The sequence below is a fragment of the Triplophysa dalaica genome, chromosome 15, assembly GCF_015846415.1.
Source record: "Triplophysa dalaica isolate WHDGS20190420 chromosome 15, ASM1584641v1, whole genome shotgun sequence".
Classification (NCBI taxonomy): domain Eukaryota; kingdom Metazoa; phylum Chordata; class Actinopteri; order Cypriniformes; family Nemacheilidae; genus Triplophysa; species Triplophysa dalaica.
Window position 1 is genome coordinate 10899506 of NC_079556.1, and position 21157 is coordinate 10920662.

The 21157-nt window shown below is 38.3% G+C and overlaps 1 protein-coding gene across 2 annotated transcripts; it reads right to left on the minus strand.

Annotated features, from left to right (window-relative positions):
- Positions 1-137: 137 nt before the first annotated feature.
- vsx2 (visual system homeobox 2) lies at positions 138-21129 on the minus strand. 2 transcript variants are annotated; one of them, XM_056767805.1, is made up of 5 exons: positions 14858-21129; positions 14441-14525; positions 13760-13883; positions 1664-1844; positions 138-1158 (listed from the first exon to the last, which is right to left on the minus strand). In XM_056767805.1, exons 1-5 carry the CDS (start codon positions 15270-15272, stop codon positions 791-793), a joined length of 1173 nt encoding a protein of 390 aa, XP_056623783.1. In that variant the 5' UTR covers positions 15273-21129; the 3' UTR covers positions 138-790. The 2 variants fall into 2 exon arrangements, with proteins under 2 accessions (XP_056623783.1, XP_056623784.1); XM_056767806.1 differs by having other exon boundaries at positions 138-1095; positions 14858-21110.
- Between the last annotated feature and the right edge of the window lie 28 nt (positions 21130-21157).

Here is a 21157-nt window from a genome sequence, read left to right on the forward strand (position 1 = left end):
TACAAAAACAAAATGACCTGGCGTGTTAACAAAATAACCTTATTTGTTCATGTTTGCTTGTACATTTGCTGATGTTAACAAATATGGGCATATTGTGAGGTGTTACCCATGATTTCAAATACACTTGATGCAGACCATCATTTGTAATACTTTTTTAATAATTTGAATTGCATTTGACATAGCCTATTACGAAAAAAAGCACATAATAAGACTGCAGTACATTAATGTATAGTTCAAACAATACTGTAGCAAGCTATCTTAATTTACAATATTTACAGCAAAACACTCTATTACAACTTTTAACCACTAAGAGTTTTAGAAGAGAGATACTGTACAAAATGAACACAGAAGCACTGAACTCTTTTGTTTCAAAACTCATCGGGAGTTCCTGCTTTCTAATAATGACAGAAAATAAATACTGAAATTGGATCAGGTTCAAGTTAAAATAAACATCCAAACACATATGGTCTGCCACAGTTGTCAAATTCCCCATCATAACAAAGGGGAACAAACATGTTCCATCATTATTCAATTTTAATTAGATCTTCTGGAATGTTTGTCACTTTAAAAAACCTAAATGTTAATCCCTGGAATGATAGGGATGTATATTATTTTCAAATAAAGAATACCACATTTTAATCATTTAGAAATTGCTAAGGTAACACAAAATGCATAACCAAATGTCCCGTTTTTGCAGAAATATGAGAAACAGAAAGTAATCCAGATATATTTATGCCGACACTATGTTTTATGGCATAAGAGGTATGACTGAAGAATTACTGTGCATAACCTAAGAACTCTTTTCCTCTTCTTTAGCGTCTAACTGTTCGCTAGACTTCTCTGTCGCTGATATCTCCATCTTGTGCTCCAATATCTCAGAAGAAACTGTTCCCAGCACTTTGGCACTGTGCTCTTGTGCTTTTGCCCTGAGAACAGCAATGCTGTTCTCCCTCAGTTCCTCTTTGGACATGGGTGACTCTGTCCTCTTTTCCTCAGCCTCGCTCTCATCTGTCTTGGGAATGGATGGTTTCTGAGTGACATCTGACTTCTCGTTTGATGGGACCGCAGCAGCCTCCAAGGACTTCTTGTGCATCCCTGAAAAGAATGGTGGGTATTCGTGTTTAGAAAAGCAGCTGGTGGTAGGAAAACCATCTTGAACTGGAAACAGCAAGAGACATATTTTAGATTAAATAACAACATACGACTAATTCTGAACCATGAAATGAAATGAAAGATACTATGCCATATGTAGTTTGTTTGTTTGGTTAATTGTAATGATACCAGATAGTAGTGGTAATTACTAACCAATTAAACAAACAATTTATTTATCTGACTAATAATATTTTACTATTTTCCCTTTAATAAAGTGCCTAAATGTATTTTTTTTATCATTTTTTACGCAGATTTTTTTTTTTAAATTAGGCTTCTTAATTTTCAGCAATGTACTGTACAGATTGCAGAATTTTGCTCCTTGCTTCTTGTGCATGCATGTAAAATTAACATTTTACAAATAAAATACATTATTAAGGGTCAGTATGAGTAATGTAGTGAATGGTCTTCAGAAATGTTTCGCTGTTATTTCTTTACACTTATTGTATTAACACTGTATTTGATAAAATAATAATTACGTAATTGTGTTACATTTTATTAATAACAATATTACCTAAAAGCCAGGGCGCACAGGATTCCATCACGCCCTCTTTAGCAGACTTCAGTATGGACTCAGGCAGAGGGATAGAATGACGCACCATAGCACCATACAGCCCGTATTCAGCCATCACACTGCTACGACCCCAACACTTCTCACGCTTTCTCCACTTGGCTCTTCGATTTTGAAACCACACCTGTCCACAAAAAAATATTTTTTCAGCACAACGAGTAGGGTCTAGTGTTGCATTCAGGAAAGACTGAAAGCTTATTAAACGAACAGCTTACATTTATTTATCTTATAAAATCTCACAGAAGCCTGGCCCGAAGTTAACTTCCGGTCTGTGTGATTATCGGTCTGACTAAAGGCAACTAATGCAACAATTTATTTTATATTTAATTTATATTGTTTATTAATGTATAACAATCTTTTATTGTACATTAATTGTTTTAAATTAATTTAAAACTCAGTTATTGATTCTTTGCTGAGGTCTACAGGACGTTAAGTTTGGTTAAGTTTAATTATTATTATTCACTTTGTGTTTGCAAATATCTTACCAATCAAAAGTATTAGCGTTATTAATCATTTAAAAAGTTGTTATTTCCGTTTCTGAAAACAGCGAATTTGGACATCCGAGGTTTTGAATAGACAACGTTGTGTTGTTGGTGCTGAAACCGTCTATATCAATATTCAATTACATATGCAATTTACAATGTATTTTTAACCTCGATGGTGTGTATCAAGCTAACCAGTTGCAGGCAGACACCACAGTATCTATATCATATCAGCGATACCGTATGCAAAGCGCCACAACGCCTCATTCTGTTGCCGGTGGCCTGAGGATCATTTCTGTCAAGACGCTGCGTGACTTCAGATTGATCTCAGCACTACACACACTGCTTAACCACCACTTGCCCTTCTCTAAAGGTAGCTGCAAATCTGACGGAGGAGGGGAGGAGGATGAGGAGGGGCTCTTGGGTCCAGAGAAGGCCAGACATTGGATAAGAAATTATCAAAACCATTTTCCAATCTTTTCTGGTAATGCCGATGATAGCCCTCATTTCATGCAAGATCTTTTTAGCGGAGAAATTGGTTATCGGGCGCTCAAAAGAAAGCGGGCGGAGACAGCGATGAAAGACGACCCCAAGGGCACGCAGGAGCTGATTGAAAAATAAGTTAATTTCGAGCCCAATCGATGGTGGACAGGCGGGCAAATATCACGGGAAATTAAACGAGCAGACCCTGGAGAGCACCGCCATTGACCCGTGCTAATAAATTCAATGTAGTTATTTCATTTGAACTCCCCACACCTCGCCACATCTCTTCCTCAGGAACACGGCGAGCTTTTCTGATTTAACTAATTACATTCGATAAGAAAATTAGATGTTAATTTTAAATAGAATTATTTATTTATTTCCTTATTATTTATGCACCACGTCCGCGAAGCACCGTAATGAGAATGAAATTAAAAGGCGTGCCGGTAGATGGATGATTCGGGTCACACAGTAATCTCCATCCGCCCTGATTGCTTGATTAGGTCGTTAGCGCCTTTCTCACTCACGATCCCTCTCTCGCCCACTCTATGTGAGAGCAAATTGTTTCACATCCAACTGAAGCTGATGAGATATTATCTGTCCGGCTGGAATCAGGACCTGATTAGCAGCACAGAAGGACCACAACATTCTCTTTTGATCGATAGTATAGTGTCACCTGCTGCAGCTGGCGTCAAGAAATAGTTAATTGCCAAGCCACAAATTTCTTTACAGGCCTGAATTGCATATAAGCAAATTAGACAACAAAATAAGATCAAATTGAAGCTAGGCAAACTTTTAGTTTATTTAGTTAGAAACGAAATATAGTGCAGAGCAGGTGTAACAGGAAATAAACAATAGTTTCAAAGAGGGGCACCTCATTAGAAGCATATCTGAATTAATATATTACTTATTAGGGTTCGAGCCCGAAGGGCTAGAAACCTATTGTATTTGTTAGTTTTATTAGGGTTCGAGCCCGAAGGGCTAGAAACCTATTGTATTTGTTGGTTTTATTATTAGGGTTCGAGCCCGAAGGGCTAGAAACCTATTGTATTTGTTGGTTTTATTATTCTTCTTCTTATTATTATTCTGCCATAAAACTGATACTGCAGCCCAAACCGTAAGGCCGACAGAGCTGAGACTTGGTCAGATGGTAGTAGTCCTTGTCGCTACTCAGATACACGGAGCCAGCCATATCGACCCATAGGTGGCGCTATAGCAATACCAAACGCGTTTGCGCTTGTTACTCCGAAACCGTTTGTCGCACACCCAAGTGTCTTATATCAGTGTAATCACTGGCTCAAAACTTAAAAAACGTATATCTCCGATTTCATTTCCGCCATTATAGATTTTTCGGTAATTAGCATTTTATGAAAAAAAAAAAAAATGAACTAGTCCCTGGATTTTTGCCCTATTGGAACCAAACCAACGCTGATGAGTTCTGTGGAGTGTGAATATGAATAATTATTAAAAAAAAGTTCAATTTTCAATTCACGGTCGCTAGGTGGCGCTAAAACATTCAAACCGGAAGTAACATATTTAGCTAAAATGGCCATAACTCCTGAACTGTTTGAGATATCTTCATGGGGCTTGGAACACATGTGTAGACCCTCAGTCCGGGGTCACAATAAAAAGACAGTGGCGTTTGGCCACTAGATGGCGCTATAATTTGAATGAGCTAGAAAATGTCTATAACTACGCAACAGTTTGCCCGATTGACTTATTATTTGGTATGGTGTGTCTTTGTCTCATTCTACATAAATATCTAAATGGACATTGGCGTATATCAAAAAACATGGCCGCCATTGGTCGATGAAGTTTGAGCACTCATTACGCCGGGTTAACGGAGGCCGATCAAAACGCCACTCACTGGGCTTATTTGTCTCATGGTCCTGACGGTGTGTAAGAAACATGAACTTATTCGGCCACCTGGGGGCGTAATAGCGCTTTTGGAGTGCATGCACAACTGTGTATCACGTGATATTTGACATTTACCCAAACTATGGTTATAATATGATAGTACTCTTCATTCTGAGCAACTTTGCCTCTGGAACAACTTCTATTGATCAAACGGTTCGTGAGTTATCGCTGATGATGTCAAAAACCTACTTTCGCGAACTAGTTCCTGGTTTTTCAACCGATCGGAACCAAACCAATGCAGATGACTTCTGTGGAGTGTGAATGTAAATAATCATTGAAAAAAAGTTGAAATTTTTCTTTCACCGCTGCTTAGGGACGCCAAAACTTAAAATGGTCTGAGCCTATCACATTAAAATGGCCATAAATCCAGAACGGCTTAACATATCATCATGGGGCTCAGATGATATGTGTAGACCATCACTCCAAGGTCACATACAAAGGAAGGTGGCGTTTGGATACTAGGTGGCGCTAAAACATTAAAAAAGGCAAAATGTACATGTATTTTGGTGGCCTGGACAACTTTGTGTCATGTGACATTTGACTAATACACAAACTATTGATATCAAACGATAGATCTCCTCATTCATAACAACTTTGCCTCTTGAACCATTGATGTCTATCAAATGGTTTGTGAGTTATTGGTGATGATGTATAAAACCTACTTTTGCAAACTTGTTCAAAGATTTTCAAGCAATTACAAAATTTCCACCACAGTACATTTCTCTGGACTCTCTAGGTCAATAATCATCAAAAACATGTTGAGTTTTTTTTTGTTTTGTGACCATAACAGGGTCCTTTATTATATTAGCGTGAAACAAGTGTGGTGAAGGTCACCACTCCTTAATAATTAATCCAACTGACTTGCCATTAAGTACTATTATACATATTATGACACAAAACAAGCATGCAACATGTGATTCTTATCGGAAGAGGCATGCCTTCACAACAGTCAAAAAGGTGAAATATCATACATTTAAAATTACTATTTTAAACTTGTCTTTAATAAATACATCATTTGCTAGTCAAATTGCTAATCAGCCAGTCACATAGCATAAACTCAATCCATTTGGGCATCTAGACGTGGTAAACACACTTGCTGAAGTTCAAACCGAGCATCAAAATGGAGAAACAATTGGATATATGGTATGGGATATATTAGATAACACATACCACCTGAGGATTGTTGCCAACCATGTCCATGTTTTGATGGCTACTTCCAGCAGTAAAAAAAATCGACCATGTCAGAAAGCTCAAATGATCTCAAACTGGTTTCTTGAACATGACAATGAGCTCACTGTACTCCAATGGCCTTCAGAGTCACCAGACTCAACCAAATAAGCATCACTTAAATGGCAAGGTCTTCTGGATTATTGTTGCAGACCATGAATGTGAATCAATTATCTATTTAAATTGGTCGTATTTTTTTTATCAATTCTTCAGAACAAAAAATAAGCTATTTTGAAGAATGTGCATTGTATTAAAAAAAAGACCTATATCTGTGCAATAGAATGTTTTAGAGACACAGGAGTTGCTTTGTTTTGCTAATGGCTTCGTTCTTTATCAATTGACAGCTGCCAAGCCACACCCTTAGCAACCAAACAGATTATTTTTTGCAATCGTCTAGCCAGACCTACATCTCTGCAGTAGAATATTATAAAGACACGGGGCTTGGTTCGTTTGACTTGTGGTTTGATGTGTTATTAATTGACAGGTATTAATTGACACCCATGGCAACCGAACAGGTTAGCTTAGCAACCGTTTAGCAAGATCTCTATCTCTGCAACAAATCATCATAGAGACATGAGAAATGGTTTATTCCACTCGTCCCTTAGGTATTATCGGTTTACGCCCGTTTTTGCATACGAGTGTACGCATGCATGGTCTGTATTAAAAGTTACCAACCGTTTCTGTCATATTTCTTGGTGTGGAAGAGTGTCATTCGTTGTGGATTTGTTACGGTGCCATTCCTGAGCCTAGTTGACAATGGCAAGGCCAATAGAGGCCTTAGACTGCTCGAACCCGCTAAATGCTGCTTGCAGCTTTAATTATTATTATACTTCTTCCCTAGAACTGATCGTGCAGCCCAAACCGTAAGACCGACAGAGCTGAGACTTGGTCAGATGGTAGTAGTCCTTGTCGCTACTCAGATACACGGAACCAGCCAAATCGGCCCATAGGTGGCGCTACAGCGATGCCGAACGCGTTAACGCTTGTTACTCCTAAACCGTTTGTTGCACACCCAAGTGTCTTATATCAGTGTAATCACTGGCTCAAAACTTAAAAAACGTATATCTCTGATTTCATTTCCGGTATGCAAATTTTTTCGCTAATTAGCATTTTATGAAAAAAAATAAAAATGAACTAGTCCCTGGATTTTTGCCCTATTGGAACCAAACCAACGCTGATGAGTTCTGTGGAGTGTGAATATGAATAATTATTAAAAAAAAGTTGAAATTTTCATCCCCCATCGCTAGAGGGCGCAAAAATGTCCAAAACGGAAGTAACATATTGAACTAAAATGGCCATAACTCCTTAACTGTTTGAGATATCTTCATGGGGCTTGGAACATATGTGTAGACCCTCAATCCGGGGTCAAGGTAAAAAAAATGCTGCGTTTGGCCACTAGGTGGCGCTATAATTTGAATGAGCTAGAAAATGGCCATAACTACGCAACAGTTTGCCCGATTGACTTATTATTTGGTATGGTGTGTCTTTGTCTCATTCTACATGAATATCTAAAAGGACATTGGCGTATCTGAAAAAACATGGCCGCCATTGGCCAATGAAGTTTGAGCACTTATTAGACCGGGTTAACGGAGGCCGAACAAAACGACGCTCACTGGGCTTATTCGTCTCATGGTCTTTAAGGTCTGTAAGAAATGTGAACTCATTCGGCCACCGGGGGGCGAAATAACGCTTTAGGAGTGCTTAAACAATTGTGTATCACGTGACATTTGACATATACCCAAACTGTTTATATCATACAATAGCTCACTTCATTCTGAGCAACTTTGCCTCTTAAACCACTTCTGTCGATCGAATGGTTCGTGAGTTATCGCTGATGATGTCAAAAACCTACTTTCGCGAACTAGTTCCTGGTTTTTCAACCGATCGGAACCAAACCAATGCAGATGACTTCTGTGGAGTGTGAATGTAAATAATCATTGAAAAAAAGTTGAAATTTTTCTTTCACCGCTGCTTAGGGACGCCAAAACTTAAAATGGTCTGAGCCTATCACATTAAAATGGCCATAAATCCAGAACGGCTTAACATATCAGCAAGGGGCTCAGAAAATATGTGAAGACCACCACTACGATGTCACATACAAAATAACGTGGCGTTTGGACACTAGTTGGCGCTATAACAGTAAAAAGGGTTAAATGTACATGTCTTTTGGTGGCCTAGACCACTGTGTGTCACGTGACATTTGACTAATACACAAACTATTGATATCAAACGATAGAACTCCTCATTCATAACAACTTTGCCTCTTGAACCATTGACGTCTATCAAATGGTTTGTGAGTTATTGGCATGATGTAAAAAACCTACTTTTGCAAACTTGCTTAAGGATTTTTAAGCAATTTCAAAATTTCCACTACAGTACATTTCTCTGGACTCTCTAGGTCAATAATCATCAAAAACATGTTGAGTTTTTTTTGTTTTGTGACCATAACAGGGTCCTTTATTATATTAGCGTTAACCGAGTACGGTGAAGGTCGCTACTCCTTAATAAATAATCCAACAGAATTGCCATTAAGTACTATTACACATATTATGACACAAAACAAGCACGCAACATGTGATTCTTATCGGAAGAGGCATGCCTTCACAACAGTCAAAAAGGTGAAATATCATACATTTAAATTACTATTTTAAACTTGTCTTTAATAAATACATCATTTGCTAATCAAATTGCTAATCAGCCAGTCACATAGCATAAACTCAATCCATTTTGGCATCCAGACGTGGTAAACACACTTGCTGAAGTTTAAACCGAGCATCAAAATGGAGAAACAATTGCATATATGGTATGGGATATATTAGATAACACATACCACCTGAGAATTGTTGCCAACCATGTCCATGTTTTGATGGCTACTTCCAGCAGTAAAAAATGGACCATGTCAGAAAGCTCAAATGATCTCAAACTGGTTTCTTGAACATGACAATGAGCTCACTGTACTCCAATGGCCTTCAGAGTCACCAGACTCAACGAAATAAGCATCAGTTAAATGGCAAGGTCTTCTGGAATATTGTTGCAGACCATGAATGTGAATCAATTATCTATTTAAATTGGTCTTATTTTTATTAATCAATTTTTCAGAACACAAAATGAGCTATTTTGAAGAATGTGCATTGTATTAACAAAAAAGACCTATATATGTGCATGGAATGTTTTAGAGACACAGGAGTTGCTTTGTTTTGCTAATGGCTTCGTTCTTTATCAATTGACAGCTGCCAAGCCACACCCTTAGCAACCAAACAGATTATTTTTTGCAACCGTCTAGCCAGACCTACATCTCTGCAGTAGAATATTATAGAGACAAGGGGCTTGGTTCGTTTGACTTGTGGTTTGATGTGTTATTAATTGACAGGTGCTATTCCACACCCATGGCAACCGAACAGGTTAGCTTAGCAACCGTTTAGCAAGATCTATATCTCTGCAACAAATCATCGTAGAGACATGAGAATTGGTTCATTGCACTCGTCCCTTAGGTATTATCGGTTTACGCCCGTTTTTGCATACGAGTGTAAGCATGCATGGTCTGTATTAAAAGTTACCGACCGTTTCTGTCATATTTCTTGGTGTGGAAGAGTGTCATTCGTTGTGGATTTGTTACGGTGCCATTCCTGAGCCTAGTTGACAATGGCAAGGCCAATAGAGGCCTTAGACTGCTCGAACCCGCTAAATGCTGCTTGCAGCTTTAATTAGGGTTCGAGCCCGAAGGGCTAGAAACCTATTGTATTTGTTGGTTTTATTATTATTCTTATTATTATTCTGCCCTAAAACTGATGCTGCAGCCCAAACCGTAAAGCCGACAGAGCTGAGACTTGGTCAGATGGTAGTAGTCCTTGTCGCTACTCAGATACACGGAGCCTGCCAAATCGGCCCATAGGTGGCGCTACAACGATAAAAAGCGCGTTTGCCCCCGATACTCCTAAACCGTTTGTCGCACACCCAAGTGTTTTATATCAGAGTAATCATTGGCTCAAAACTTAAAAAATGTATATCTCCGATTTCATTTCCGGTATGCAAATTTTTCCGCTAATTTGCATTTTATGCAACAAAAAAGAAAATGAACTAGTCCCTGGATTTTTGCCCTATCGGAACCAAACCAGCGCTGATGACATCTGTGGAGTGTGAATGTAAATAACTATCAAAAAAAAGTTGAATTTTCCACTCACGGCCGCTTGGTGGCGCTAAAACGTCCAAACCGGAAGTGGCATATTTAGCTAAAACGGCCATAACTCGTAAACCATTTGAGATATCTTCATGGGGCTTGGAACACATGTGTAGACCCTCAGTCCGGGGTCACAATAAAAAAACTGCGGCGTTTGGCCACTAGGTGGCGCTATAATTTGAATGAGCTAGAAAATGGATATAACTACGCAATCCTTTGCCCGAATGACTTGATATTTGGTATGGTGGGTCTTTGTCTCATTCTACATGAATATCTAAAAGGACATTGGCGTATCTCAAAAAACATGGCCGCCATTGGTCGATGAATTTTGAGCACTCATTACACCGGGTTAACAGAGGCCGATCAAAACGACACTCGCTGGGCGTATTCGTCTCATGGTCCTTAAGGTCTGTAAGAAACATGAACTTATTCGGCCACCGGGGGGCGTAATAACGCTTTTGGAGTGCATGAACAACTGTGTATCACGTGACATTTGACGTGCGATTCCTGAGCGTAGTGACCAAAGGCAGTCGACATTAGTCCACTTAGCCTGCTCGAACCCGATGATTGCTGCCTGCAGCTATATTTCTTATTATTATTCTGCCCTAAAACTGATGCTGCAGCCCAAACCGTAAGACCGACAGAGCTGAGACTTGGTCAGATGGTAGTAGTCCTTGTCGCTACTCAGATACACGGAGCCAGCCAAATCGGCCCATAGGTGGCGCTACAACGATGAAAAGCGCGTTTGCGCCTTATACTCCTAAACCATTGGTCGCACACCCAAGTGTCTTATATCAGTGTAATCACTGGCTCAAAACTTAAAAAACGTATATCTCCGATTTCATTTCCGGTATGCAAATTTTTTCGCTAATTTGCATTTTATGAAAAAAAAAAAAAATGAACTAGTCCCTGGATTTTTGCCCTATCGAAACCAAACCAACGTTGATGAATTCTGTGGAGTGTGAATGTAAATAGTTATCGAAAAAAAGTTGAATTTTCTGCTCACGGCCGCTAGGTGGCGCTAAAACGTCCAAACCGGAAGTGGCATATTTAGCTAAAATGGCCATAACTCGTGAACTGTTTGAGATATCTTCATGGGGCTTGGAACATATGTGTAGACCCTCAGTCCGGAGTTATAATAAAAAAAATGTGGCGTTTGGCCACTAGGTGGCGCTATAATTTGAATGAGCTAGAAAATGGCTATAACTACGCAACCCTTTGCCCGAATGACTTGATAATTGGTATGGTGGGTCTTTGTCTCATGCTTCATGAATATCTAAAAGGACATTGACGTATGTCAAAAAACATGGCCGCCATTGGCCAATGAATTTTGAGCACTCATTACACCGGGTAAACGGAGGCCGATCAAAACGACACTCGCTGGGCTTATTCATCTCAAGGTCCTTAAGGTCTGTAAGAAATGTGAACTCATTTGGCCACCGGGGGGCGAAGTAACGCTTTAGTAGTGCTTAAACATTTGTGTATCATGTGACACTTGACATATAACCAAACTATTTGTATTATATGATAGATCTCCTTATTCTAAACAACTTTGCCTCTAGAACAACTTCTGTCGATCAAATGGTTTGTGAGTTATCGCAGATATTGATAGAAACCTTTCTTCGCAAACTTGTCCCTGAGTTTTTGACCGATCAGACCCAAACCAATGTAGATGACTTGTGTGGAGTGTGAAGGTAAATAATTATCAAAAAAAGTTGAAATTTCCTTTCACGATCGCTTAGGGGCCCCAAAATAAAAAATGGGCGGAGCCTATCACATTTAAATGGCCTCAAATCAACAACGGTTTAACATTTCAGCAAGGGGCTCAGGAAATATCTGGAGACCATCACTAGGATGTCACATAAAAAAGAACGTGGCGTTTGGACACTAGGTGGCGCTATAATAATAAAAATGGCAAAATGCACATGTCTTTTGGTGGCCTAGACAACTGTTCGTCACGTGACATTTGAGTAATACACAAACTATTGATATCAAACGATAGATCTCCTTATTCATAACAACTTTGCCTCTTGAACCATTGATGTCTATCAAATGGTTTGTGAGTTATTGGTGATGATTTAAAAAACTACTTTTTCAAACTTGTTCAAGGATTTTCAAGCAATTTCAAAATTTCCACCTCAGTTCATTTCTTTGGACTCTCTAGGTCAATAATCATCAAAATCATGTTGAGTTTTTTTTTGTTTTGTGACCATAACAGGGTCCTTTATTATATTAGCGTGAAACGAGTATGTTATATGTCGATACTCCTTAATAAATAATCCAACTGACTTGCCATGTAGTACTATTATACATATTATAACACTTAACAAGCATGCAAAATGTGATGCTCATAGGAAGAGACATTCATTTCGATGGCTTTCTTATAGAGTCACCAGATCACAATGCATGTAGCTTTGCTAAAGGAACGATAAATATGTGCAGGATAAAGGTGTGTAGTGTGCGTGTGTGTTTATGGATATCATTTCCCTCTGTATCATATGAGTTTGAATGCACTGTATAGTTCTGTGTGTCTTGTGTGATCGAGAGTGTGCATGTGTGTGTAATGAAATGTGTCTCACAGGAAGACAGTGTTAGAAATATAATGTATTACACATTAAACGTTGCTCCATATTTACACATCTATAAATATAGCACATGTCTGCTTGCTTTTAAGATGAGTGTTGATATATATATATAACACAGCTTTATTAGATAAAACCAGTTTAATTGCATGTAAACCCAAATTGCTACTCAGCCAGTCACATGGCAGCAGCTCAATAAATTTAGGCATTTAGACATGGTAAACATGACTTCCTGAAGTTCAAAGCAAACATCAAAATGGGGTATATTGTATTATGTGAGGTGTTTGTATAAAATTAAGCATAATTTAAATGCCATGGCATTCTAGAATATTATGAATGTGAATCAATGTATCTATTTAAGATGCTCCTGGCCTTAAGCCTTAAAAAAAATGTATACACGTCTATCATAATGTATGGCAGGTGCCATGCCACATCCATAGCAACTAAACAGGTTAACTTAGCAACCATTAAGCTAGACCTATATCTCTGGAACAGAACATCGTAGAGACATGAGAATTGGTTAATTTCACTCGTCCCTTATCTGTTTAAACCTGCATATGAGTGTAAGCATGCGTGGTCTGTATTAACCGTTGCTGACCATTTCTTTCATTTTTCTGGATATGGGTAAGTGTCATCCGTTGCGGATGTGTTATGGTGCGATTCCTGACCGTAGTCAGCGAAGGCAGTCGACCTTAGTCCCCTTAGACTGCTCGAACCCGATGATTACTGCTTGCAGTTATATTTTATTTCTTGTTTTTGCACAGATTCTTTGTTCTATATTTCTTTTCTGAATGCATCTACAATTATTCTTTTTTTACTCTAAAAATAATTTGAAACATCATTCAATTATATACGTTTAGTTGTTTGAAACTGCAAAAAATTGAGCAACGCACTCGTTATAATTTACAACGACGTGAAATAACACGTGTACGTCGAGATATTTTACACGCCCACAACGCTTAATTTAAATAGTAAAAAAGGTTAGAATTTTTTTTATACAGCAATGACAACAAAAGCATTGCCTGTTGTAATCATGTAATATCAGAGCACGGCACTTTGAATTCTGGGTTATAAAGCAATGCGTATGTAAAACCTTTTTTAATAAAATCAATTTGTCATTGTATTTGTTTGAAATTCAAAACATATCTAGCAGATACTGTAGTCTGTTGTTTACCTGTATTCTGTCCTCGGGCAGCTCGGTTTTCATGGCTAGCATTTCTCTGGCATATACATCAGGATAATGAGCCTCGTTAAAAGCTTTCTCCAGTTCCTCCAGCTGGTAAGATGTAAATATTGTTCTGTAAAAAAACAAAATTCGATTATAAAATATTGAAGTCATTTTTAATTATAAAATATACAAAATTGAGCAGATTCTAAATAGCCTAACTAATTAAATCGAAAATTTCGAAAGTCAGCTGGATAATTATATTCTGTATATTACAACCATCATTTTAATCTTTTATTGTGCTGTGAAATTATTATTGACAAATTATCCTTGTAAATATAATTCATTTTTTCCCGAGAAAACCTTTAGGAAACGTATATTGGAAAAAACAATTAAACTAAACCTACAAGTATTCGGCATTCAGTAAAAAATATTACATTTTAAAAAATACATCATTTTAATCGCCATTTAGAACTGTAATTAGCTCGCAAAATGGAAGACTTTCACCAGGCGCAGTTTTTCTCTTAAAACTTTCACTTTTTTAGTTAATTGCAAATTGGCCAATTAAGACACATTTAAAAAAACATTACACGTTCATTGTTTAAGATGTCTTATTTCTGAGGCAACGGGCATAAAAATAACATTAATGCATTAAGTATTTATTTTATTCTAAAATGTTGTTTGACCCACCTGTGTCGTCTCTTTTTTCGTTTCTTGCTCTGGCTTAGAGAAGACTTAGACATTTTCCTTTCACTTGAGGAGACGTCCTCTGAATCTGCAATATGGTGAACAATATTTCCATCATTGAACACACCTAAAATATGATGTGTGTTGCGACAATTTAAAACCATACATTTCAGACAACAGATTGCACGTTTCATATTCCAGCATTTACTTTCCATTTTAAAGCCGAATAATAAATGTTTAAATTATAGACACAATTTGCAAGCATCATATACAATTAATAACAACAGCATTATTGTTACTATGTTCTTATTAGCAAGTTAAATTCGTTTTTGCACTGAAACAAATAAAACTGGCCTTTTTTAAACAGAACGACAAACCTTGAGAGGGCCGTGCCCGTGAAAATGAATTTTGAAGGCCTACCAGAGCTAGCAGAATGGTTAGCTTCCAGCGGACCCACTGTCCTGTTGAGCGGCTGAAGGTGAACGTTTTGCGCGTCTGACAGCACCTCCAGAAACGCTGGCTGGCTGTAGAACGACGGAATACCTCCAGGGCCAATTAATCCCATCCCGACCCCAACACCAGCTGGACCGAGCATCGACCTCGTAGCTAACAGGTGCGCCCCAGCTGGAAAAGAGTCCAGTGTGTTCCGTGGAGCCGAAGACGGCTCTTTATTTAGTCCCAAAATCTCCTGAATGCCGAAGCCCGTGCATTTGGGCGTATGAGTAGTGGCGCTCTTTGATAGATGTTGATTGTTAGTTCTCCCGTTCTCAGCGGCACAAACTGATTTTGATTTGTTCAAACTTCCCGACAACACAGCCCCATCCTTTCCTGTCATGGTGCCTTTGAGACTATTCCCTTTTTCAGATACAAGTCGGTCCCTTGTGCACAGGCATCCACAGCGCAATACGCATGATCCCTCTAGAAATTCTCCTTTTATCCAACAGGTCCATCCCAACAAGGGTCAAAACTCACCAGCCAATCAGCTGCGAGTACGCGATTTAGAATTCCAGAGGATAAACGATGTTGCTCCACCGGTTTATTATTATGCATCGTGTCGTTTAATTCACATCAGATTCTGTTTGAAATTATTCCAAAGATGTTTTCATCAAACGTTTAACCCAAATTAGCAAATAAAGGAGATTTTGGAATTAAAATTCATATTGAATTAAATTTATTTTTTCGTTTGAATAAAAAATTAAATAGTAGGCCCTTATAGATAGTAATAAAATAGAATATTTATATAAAAACGATGTGAGATGCGTAGCCTATAGAAATAAATCAAATGCAATGAAACGTTTTCTGCTCTTACGCTCATTTCTAGGTCCATTAGAAATCAAACCATTGGAAAGTTGGCGATTCGATGTTTTAAAAGTGTTCAAAAAGTGACCTTCGCATGGAAATTAGTAGGTTAAAAAAAAGAAATTGGCACCTTGACACTTGTTATGTGTCCATTACTCGAAATGCATAGCCTACTGCACACGAAAGGACACTATCATCATATGATAAAATGTGTAGGTAGACTGGGTTCTCATAGCCATTAGAAGAATTATGTGGCAGAAACTCTTCACATGCCAAACTAATTAGAAAAAAAGAAAATATCTAAAACAACACTCGATCTGTTCAGGAAACTTTCAAAAGCAATATTTAAGTAGTTTTACAAAACAATTTAACAAAATTCATTTGATCGAAAGTATTCGTTCAGTCCCCTCCAGATTTCGTTCGGAGGTCACCAGCAACAGCTGTTTTATGATTTGCAATAACAAATAATAACGGGTTGTGATCGCTCTAAAGTTTAGAGCCTAAACGATGAAATATGCATTACGAACGAATTGCAGTATTGAAATGATAGGGAATTAACATTGCAGGAAGCAGTCTGTGTGCCCAATTACTATGAATTCATTATATATTATGGTTGAAATAATAGTCACTACAAATAAACATAAATAACAAACACTAATGTTTATGTTTAAACTTAAAATGGTAAATATATATAGGGTAATATTCCAACCCAATCCTTTTATCCTATCTGTCTTTAGTGACGACTGTATGACACAAAATAGCCTCATCGAGCACTTTTGGAATAATTATGTCTTTGAATGAGGACAGTTAGGCCTACACACCACAGTGTTACGCATTTGAACAGAATGCAAAATATAGCTTATTCTAATTACATCCAGTTTTTTTTAATACGTCGAGGTCTAATCAGCTATTACTAAATTACAGTGGGATTTGATTCGTTTGCAGATAATTTGTGGCACAATTTGGACATCTGGACAGATAATTACTGGGAGATAATTTATGGAAATGAGCAGTGAGCCGTTGATGGAGACAGAGATAACACCAATCTTATCAAAGTGCCATGTGCTGAAGCATAAATAAACGTCATGATTCATATGACACCAGCAGAACGTGAGGCGCGTGGCTGGGCCTGCGGAACACGATGCACGAGCAGGCGAACTGGAAAGACCGTGACCGTGATGTCCCATGGGAGCGCGCCTGATAGGTTACTTCTAAGGCTAATTAATTGTCACGGGCTGCCTGAAGCAAACGAACGTTTGGGATGAATTTTCTCAAAACAACGAAATAGAAAGACCGAAGTGGCCTTATAATAATAACAGTGCGTGAATTTGAGGCATGTTAAGGTGTACTGTAATCCTGTTTGCAATCATCTTAAAAACACAGAAAAGCCATGTGATGTGGCCGTATGGGACGTTATTCAATTACCACTCCATGCTAATTCTCCGTTGGCCTCGCTCCATGGCAATTACATGAGATGATCATTATAACAGGCAACCACACAAAACTAAAGTTTAATCACATATATCGCAAACAAGCGATCTGCGAAACACGTATATGAACAAGTTCAGGCAACTAAAACTTCATCAAATAGTTTCCGTATTGCATTAAAATCTGCGCCAGTGATTAAGAGCCAGCAAAATATTACCGCTGCAATAATATGGGCACCAGTTGAAACTAATTAGAAGCCATTAAGTGGAAATTTCATTAAGGGTAATGAAGAAATCAATGTTATCAAGATATGCAAATGACACATCATCCAGTCTAGATAAACCCATCTATTCACAAGACGCTCCCTCTGTCAAAGCAGTCTGTCAATTACAAACTGCTTCCTGCCCTCTCTTAGCCACCACTTCTGCTGTATAATCTGAGCTGGCCTTTGTTGTTTATTGTGAGTGGAAAAAAACCACTCTCCCTCTACAGCTTTTAATAATCCATCTCCATATGAAAATGACTGCATCCTGATTTACATGCATAAGAAGACAAACTAATAAGGCTCTAGATTAAGGAAAGATTTAGTTCAGTCATTCGTGTAGATTGGAGGGCCTATCAAAGACTGCGAGATCTGATGGCAGCAGATTAAAAGGCAAACAGCTGTTGCAAAAAATTTGCTCTCTCTCTTTCTCATCGGGGCTCGCAAAGACATTCCGTATGCCTATTTATTTTTAAGTTAAATCTAACATCTCCTGCATGCAAGCAAAACGTGACCTCCACACGGGATGTGACACACCCATCTGTAGTTTTTAAAATCCGTTGAAATGAGCATTGTTACAATTACAGGATAATGCAACCCATACAAATAAACATGTTCCCTATATCGGAACCCCTGACAGCGATTTGTCTTTGCGAACAGGTAAAGAACTTTCACTCTGGAAGGTCACGGCAAGGTAATGAGCTTTGGGATGGGGCTGTATTATAGAGACATTGTATTGCATTGGCCCAACCCCCACACAGATTGCAGGTGCTTGATCTTCTCATGCCTTGCAATCTAAATGAAGAATTACTTGTGCTTACTTGGTCATAATTCTGTATTTGCAATGTATTACATGTGAGGAATCATTTTTAATGTTGCATTTTGTTTCTGCACACTCGCAACGGGCTGCACTAAGGAAAGAGTGAATTATATGAATGACAATGAAACGAAAGCTTTAAGAGGATCATTCCTCCAAGTACAATGCTTTTAAATGAATTGTGACGTGTTTGACCTCTGTCCCCGTATAGAATCAAACGAAAGTCAAAAATTTGAATTGATCTTAAATGGGTTTCCTCTAAACTATCTTTTATGCTATTGGTTATGCATGCACAGTGGTGTGTCAGCCGGGTCACTATTCTTTAACTGTTTTTATACTGAACTTTTATACAAAAGTATTATTTATGTACTCTTATATTATCAAAAAGAAGATATTTTAAAGGTTCATTGATTGAAATGTAGCGGCATCTACTGGTGATGTTGCTAATTACAACCAATGGCTCACTCCACGCCTCCCCATTCCTTTTCAAAACACTATGGTGGTCGTCACATGTCGTCACATTTCCGCTTCTTTGCCGAAGGAGATTACGTATTTATGAAACATGCAGTTTGTCCGTTTAGGGCTACTGTAGAAACAACATGGTGAATTTCATGTATGGGGACAGAATTAGCTCATTCTTAGGTAACAAAAACATAACGCTTCATTATGCAAGGTCTTTATACACCTCTGAACTCAGAGTTATGTATATTATATTGAATTTTTCAATAGATTCTCTTAAAATCACACTCCACAACTAATGAGGCTAATAAGGATCTTCACAATATATACAGTACTGAAGACAGCAGTCTGTTACGGCAAACACCTTGTGCTGAGTAAGAAAAATGGTGAAGAACAATCTTTCCCCTTGTGAACCGTGTAGGGCACAATGACCCGCTGATGCCAAGTGAGTTTGCTAGTTCCAGTTTTCTCATGGAACTCCCACAATAGCCTGTTTGGAAACTAACTGCCGGCATTGCTTAATTAGGCGAGGAGTTGATTAATTTGCACTAATTGACAGCTAATTAAAGGCCTGAGGGCACATCGGATTGACGTTTGTTAGGGCAGCAAGTCTCGCTGAGGTCAGGGCGACGGGTTGTTTATGGCTGAGCTTGTGTTTCTCTGTTCTTCCCCCAACCTTGGAGACAGCCCCTCTGTGGGGAATGACCCTCATCTTAAAGAGGATGTCTGGACACAACCTATTTGACAGGCAACCATTCACAACACTCATTGCATAGTATCAACGTCACAGTGTATGAGTGCAGCAAAGTGTAATAAACAAAACTGTATAGAAATGACAAAGTTTTTTAAATTTAACGATTACACTCTTAAGAAAAGGTGCGTCAAAAAGTTCTGAAATGTCATAGAAGAACCTTTTGGTTCCATAAAGAACCTCTACATCTGAAAAAACCTTTATGTTTCACAAAAGGTTCTTCAAATTATAAAAAAGTAAGTAAGAGACTCGATGGTTCTTTATGGAACCAAAAATAGTTATACTACGGCCTCGTTGTGAAGAACCTTTAAGCACCTTTATTTTTCAGAGTGTAGTGAAAAAATGTAGAGATGTAGTTCAAATGGAGAGCACAGCATTGTAAGAGCAAAGATCATATAAGTCTGTTTCCAAGTGAACATGGGAATACTTACAGTAGTGGTCAAAAGACATGCCTGGGTGGGTTTTTAATACACCCTAAAGTTAGATTAAAGGTGAAAATGGATAAAACACTAAATGTTTAAGGTATTTGGTAGACAAAATTGTAGATAGAGACACAAAAACAGGAAATAAAATATATGACAACAATTTGATCTGTTATTAATAGTTGTTGATTCTCTCTTGTAGTAATATATTGTGGACATTTTCCTGGCCCTTTGACTCCATAAGTTGATGCATATTTTTTCTCTTTTTTTTACACTTTTTTCCCCAAAGCTGTGCTCCAGTTCACACTCCAAGCACAACTATTGTATGGAACATGCATACCCAAATTTTGTTACGTCTTTAATATGGTATTTGAATCTAAAACAAATGTATCAAAAGTTGGAACTTTTGGCCACTGCTGTTTTGAAGTATTCGCTGTAAATTACATATGATAAAAGCATCTGCCAAATGCTTAAATGTAAATTAAACTGACAATATGCAAAATGCAGTCATTCTAATAAAAACATATGCTTAAACACTTGCCTAGTATGAGAGATTATTTGCCCAGAAAGTTGCCATGGCCCAGTAAACTTGCTTAGGTGCATCAGCAGTAGCTTTGCAGCAGGTTGAGTCAGCAACTTCCTCTATCCATGTGAATCAGAAAGACAATTAGGGGCTTATTAGGCACTGGGGGGATTCATACCTCTAAGAATCGGTGGGAGCAAGAGTGAACTCTTGCCAACCGCAGCCGAAGCCTCTACGACATCTCCAGCCGAGAACAGTCCTGGCCACTGTCGGACCTAATTACGCTCGCTGGAGCATTCTTTGTTTGCCGTTCAGCATGCCTGTCTGATTTCCTTTTCTCCCGGACCATTCGCACCAATGTCCCTGGAAGTGTGCTAATTAGAGAAGAAATGGCCCTAGTAATTATGTCAACTCTTGTTAACAGGGAAGACAATGAGCAATATTATTTTTATGCACTGTTTTGTACTGGGGGCCTTCAAAACTTCCAATTCCCATTAAATAAAAAATGGCTTTGCACTCTCATGTCAAAGCCTCTTACTTGTCCAGGCCAAAAGAGGGTTATTGGAGCCAGTCGACGGAGTGGCATAGGCATGAAGTTATTGCCCTAATTAAAAGTTTTAACGCTGCTTCATAAACTCATTGTTTGAATGCTACTTTTAGGAAGCATCACTGGATGGCCAATGGGAGCCAAAGCTTACCAGTTGGTGACCTTAAAACCAAGACAAAATAGCATCTTTCATGTGCATGTAAACAAGAACA

Bases quoted from the DNA above. Each gene is read 5' to 3' on its own strand.
- vsx2 (XM_056767805.1), bottom strand. From the start codon at position 15,272: ATGACAGGAAAGGATGGGGCTGTGTTGTCGGGAAGTTTGAACAAATCA. The intron at 14,526-14,857 runs GTAGGCCTTCAA...ACCATATTGCAG, and splicing joins TAACCATTCTGCTAGCTCTG to ATTCAGAGGACGTCTCCTCA. The intron at 1,845-13,759 runs GTAAACAACAGA...TTTTGTGGACAG, and splicing joins TGCCCGAGGACAGAATACAG to GTGTGGTTTCAAAATCGAAG.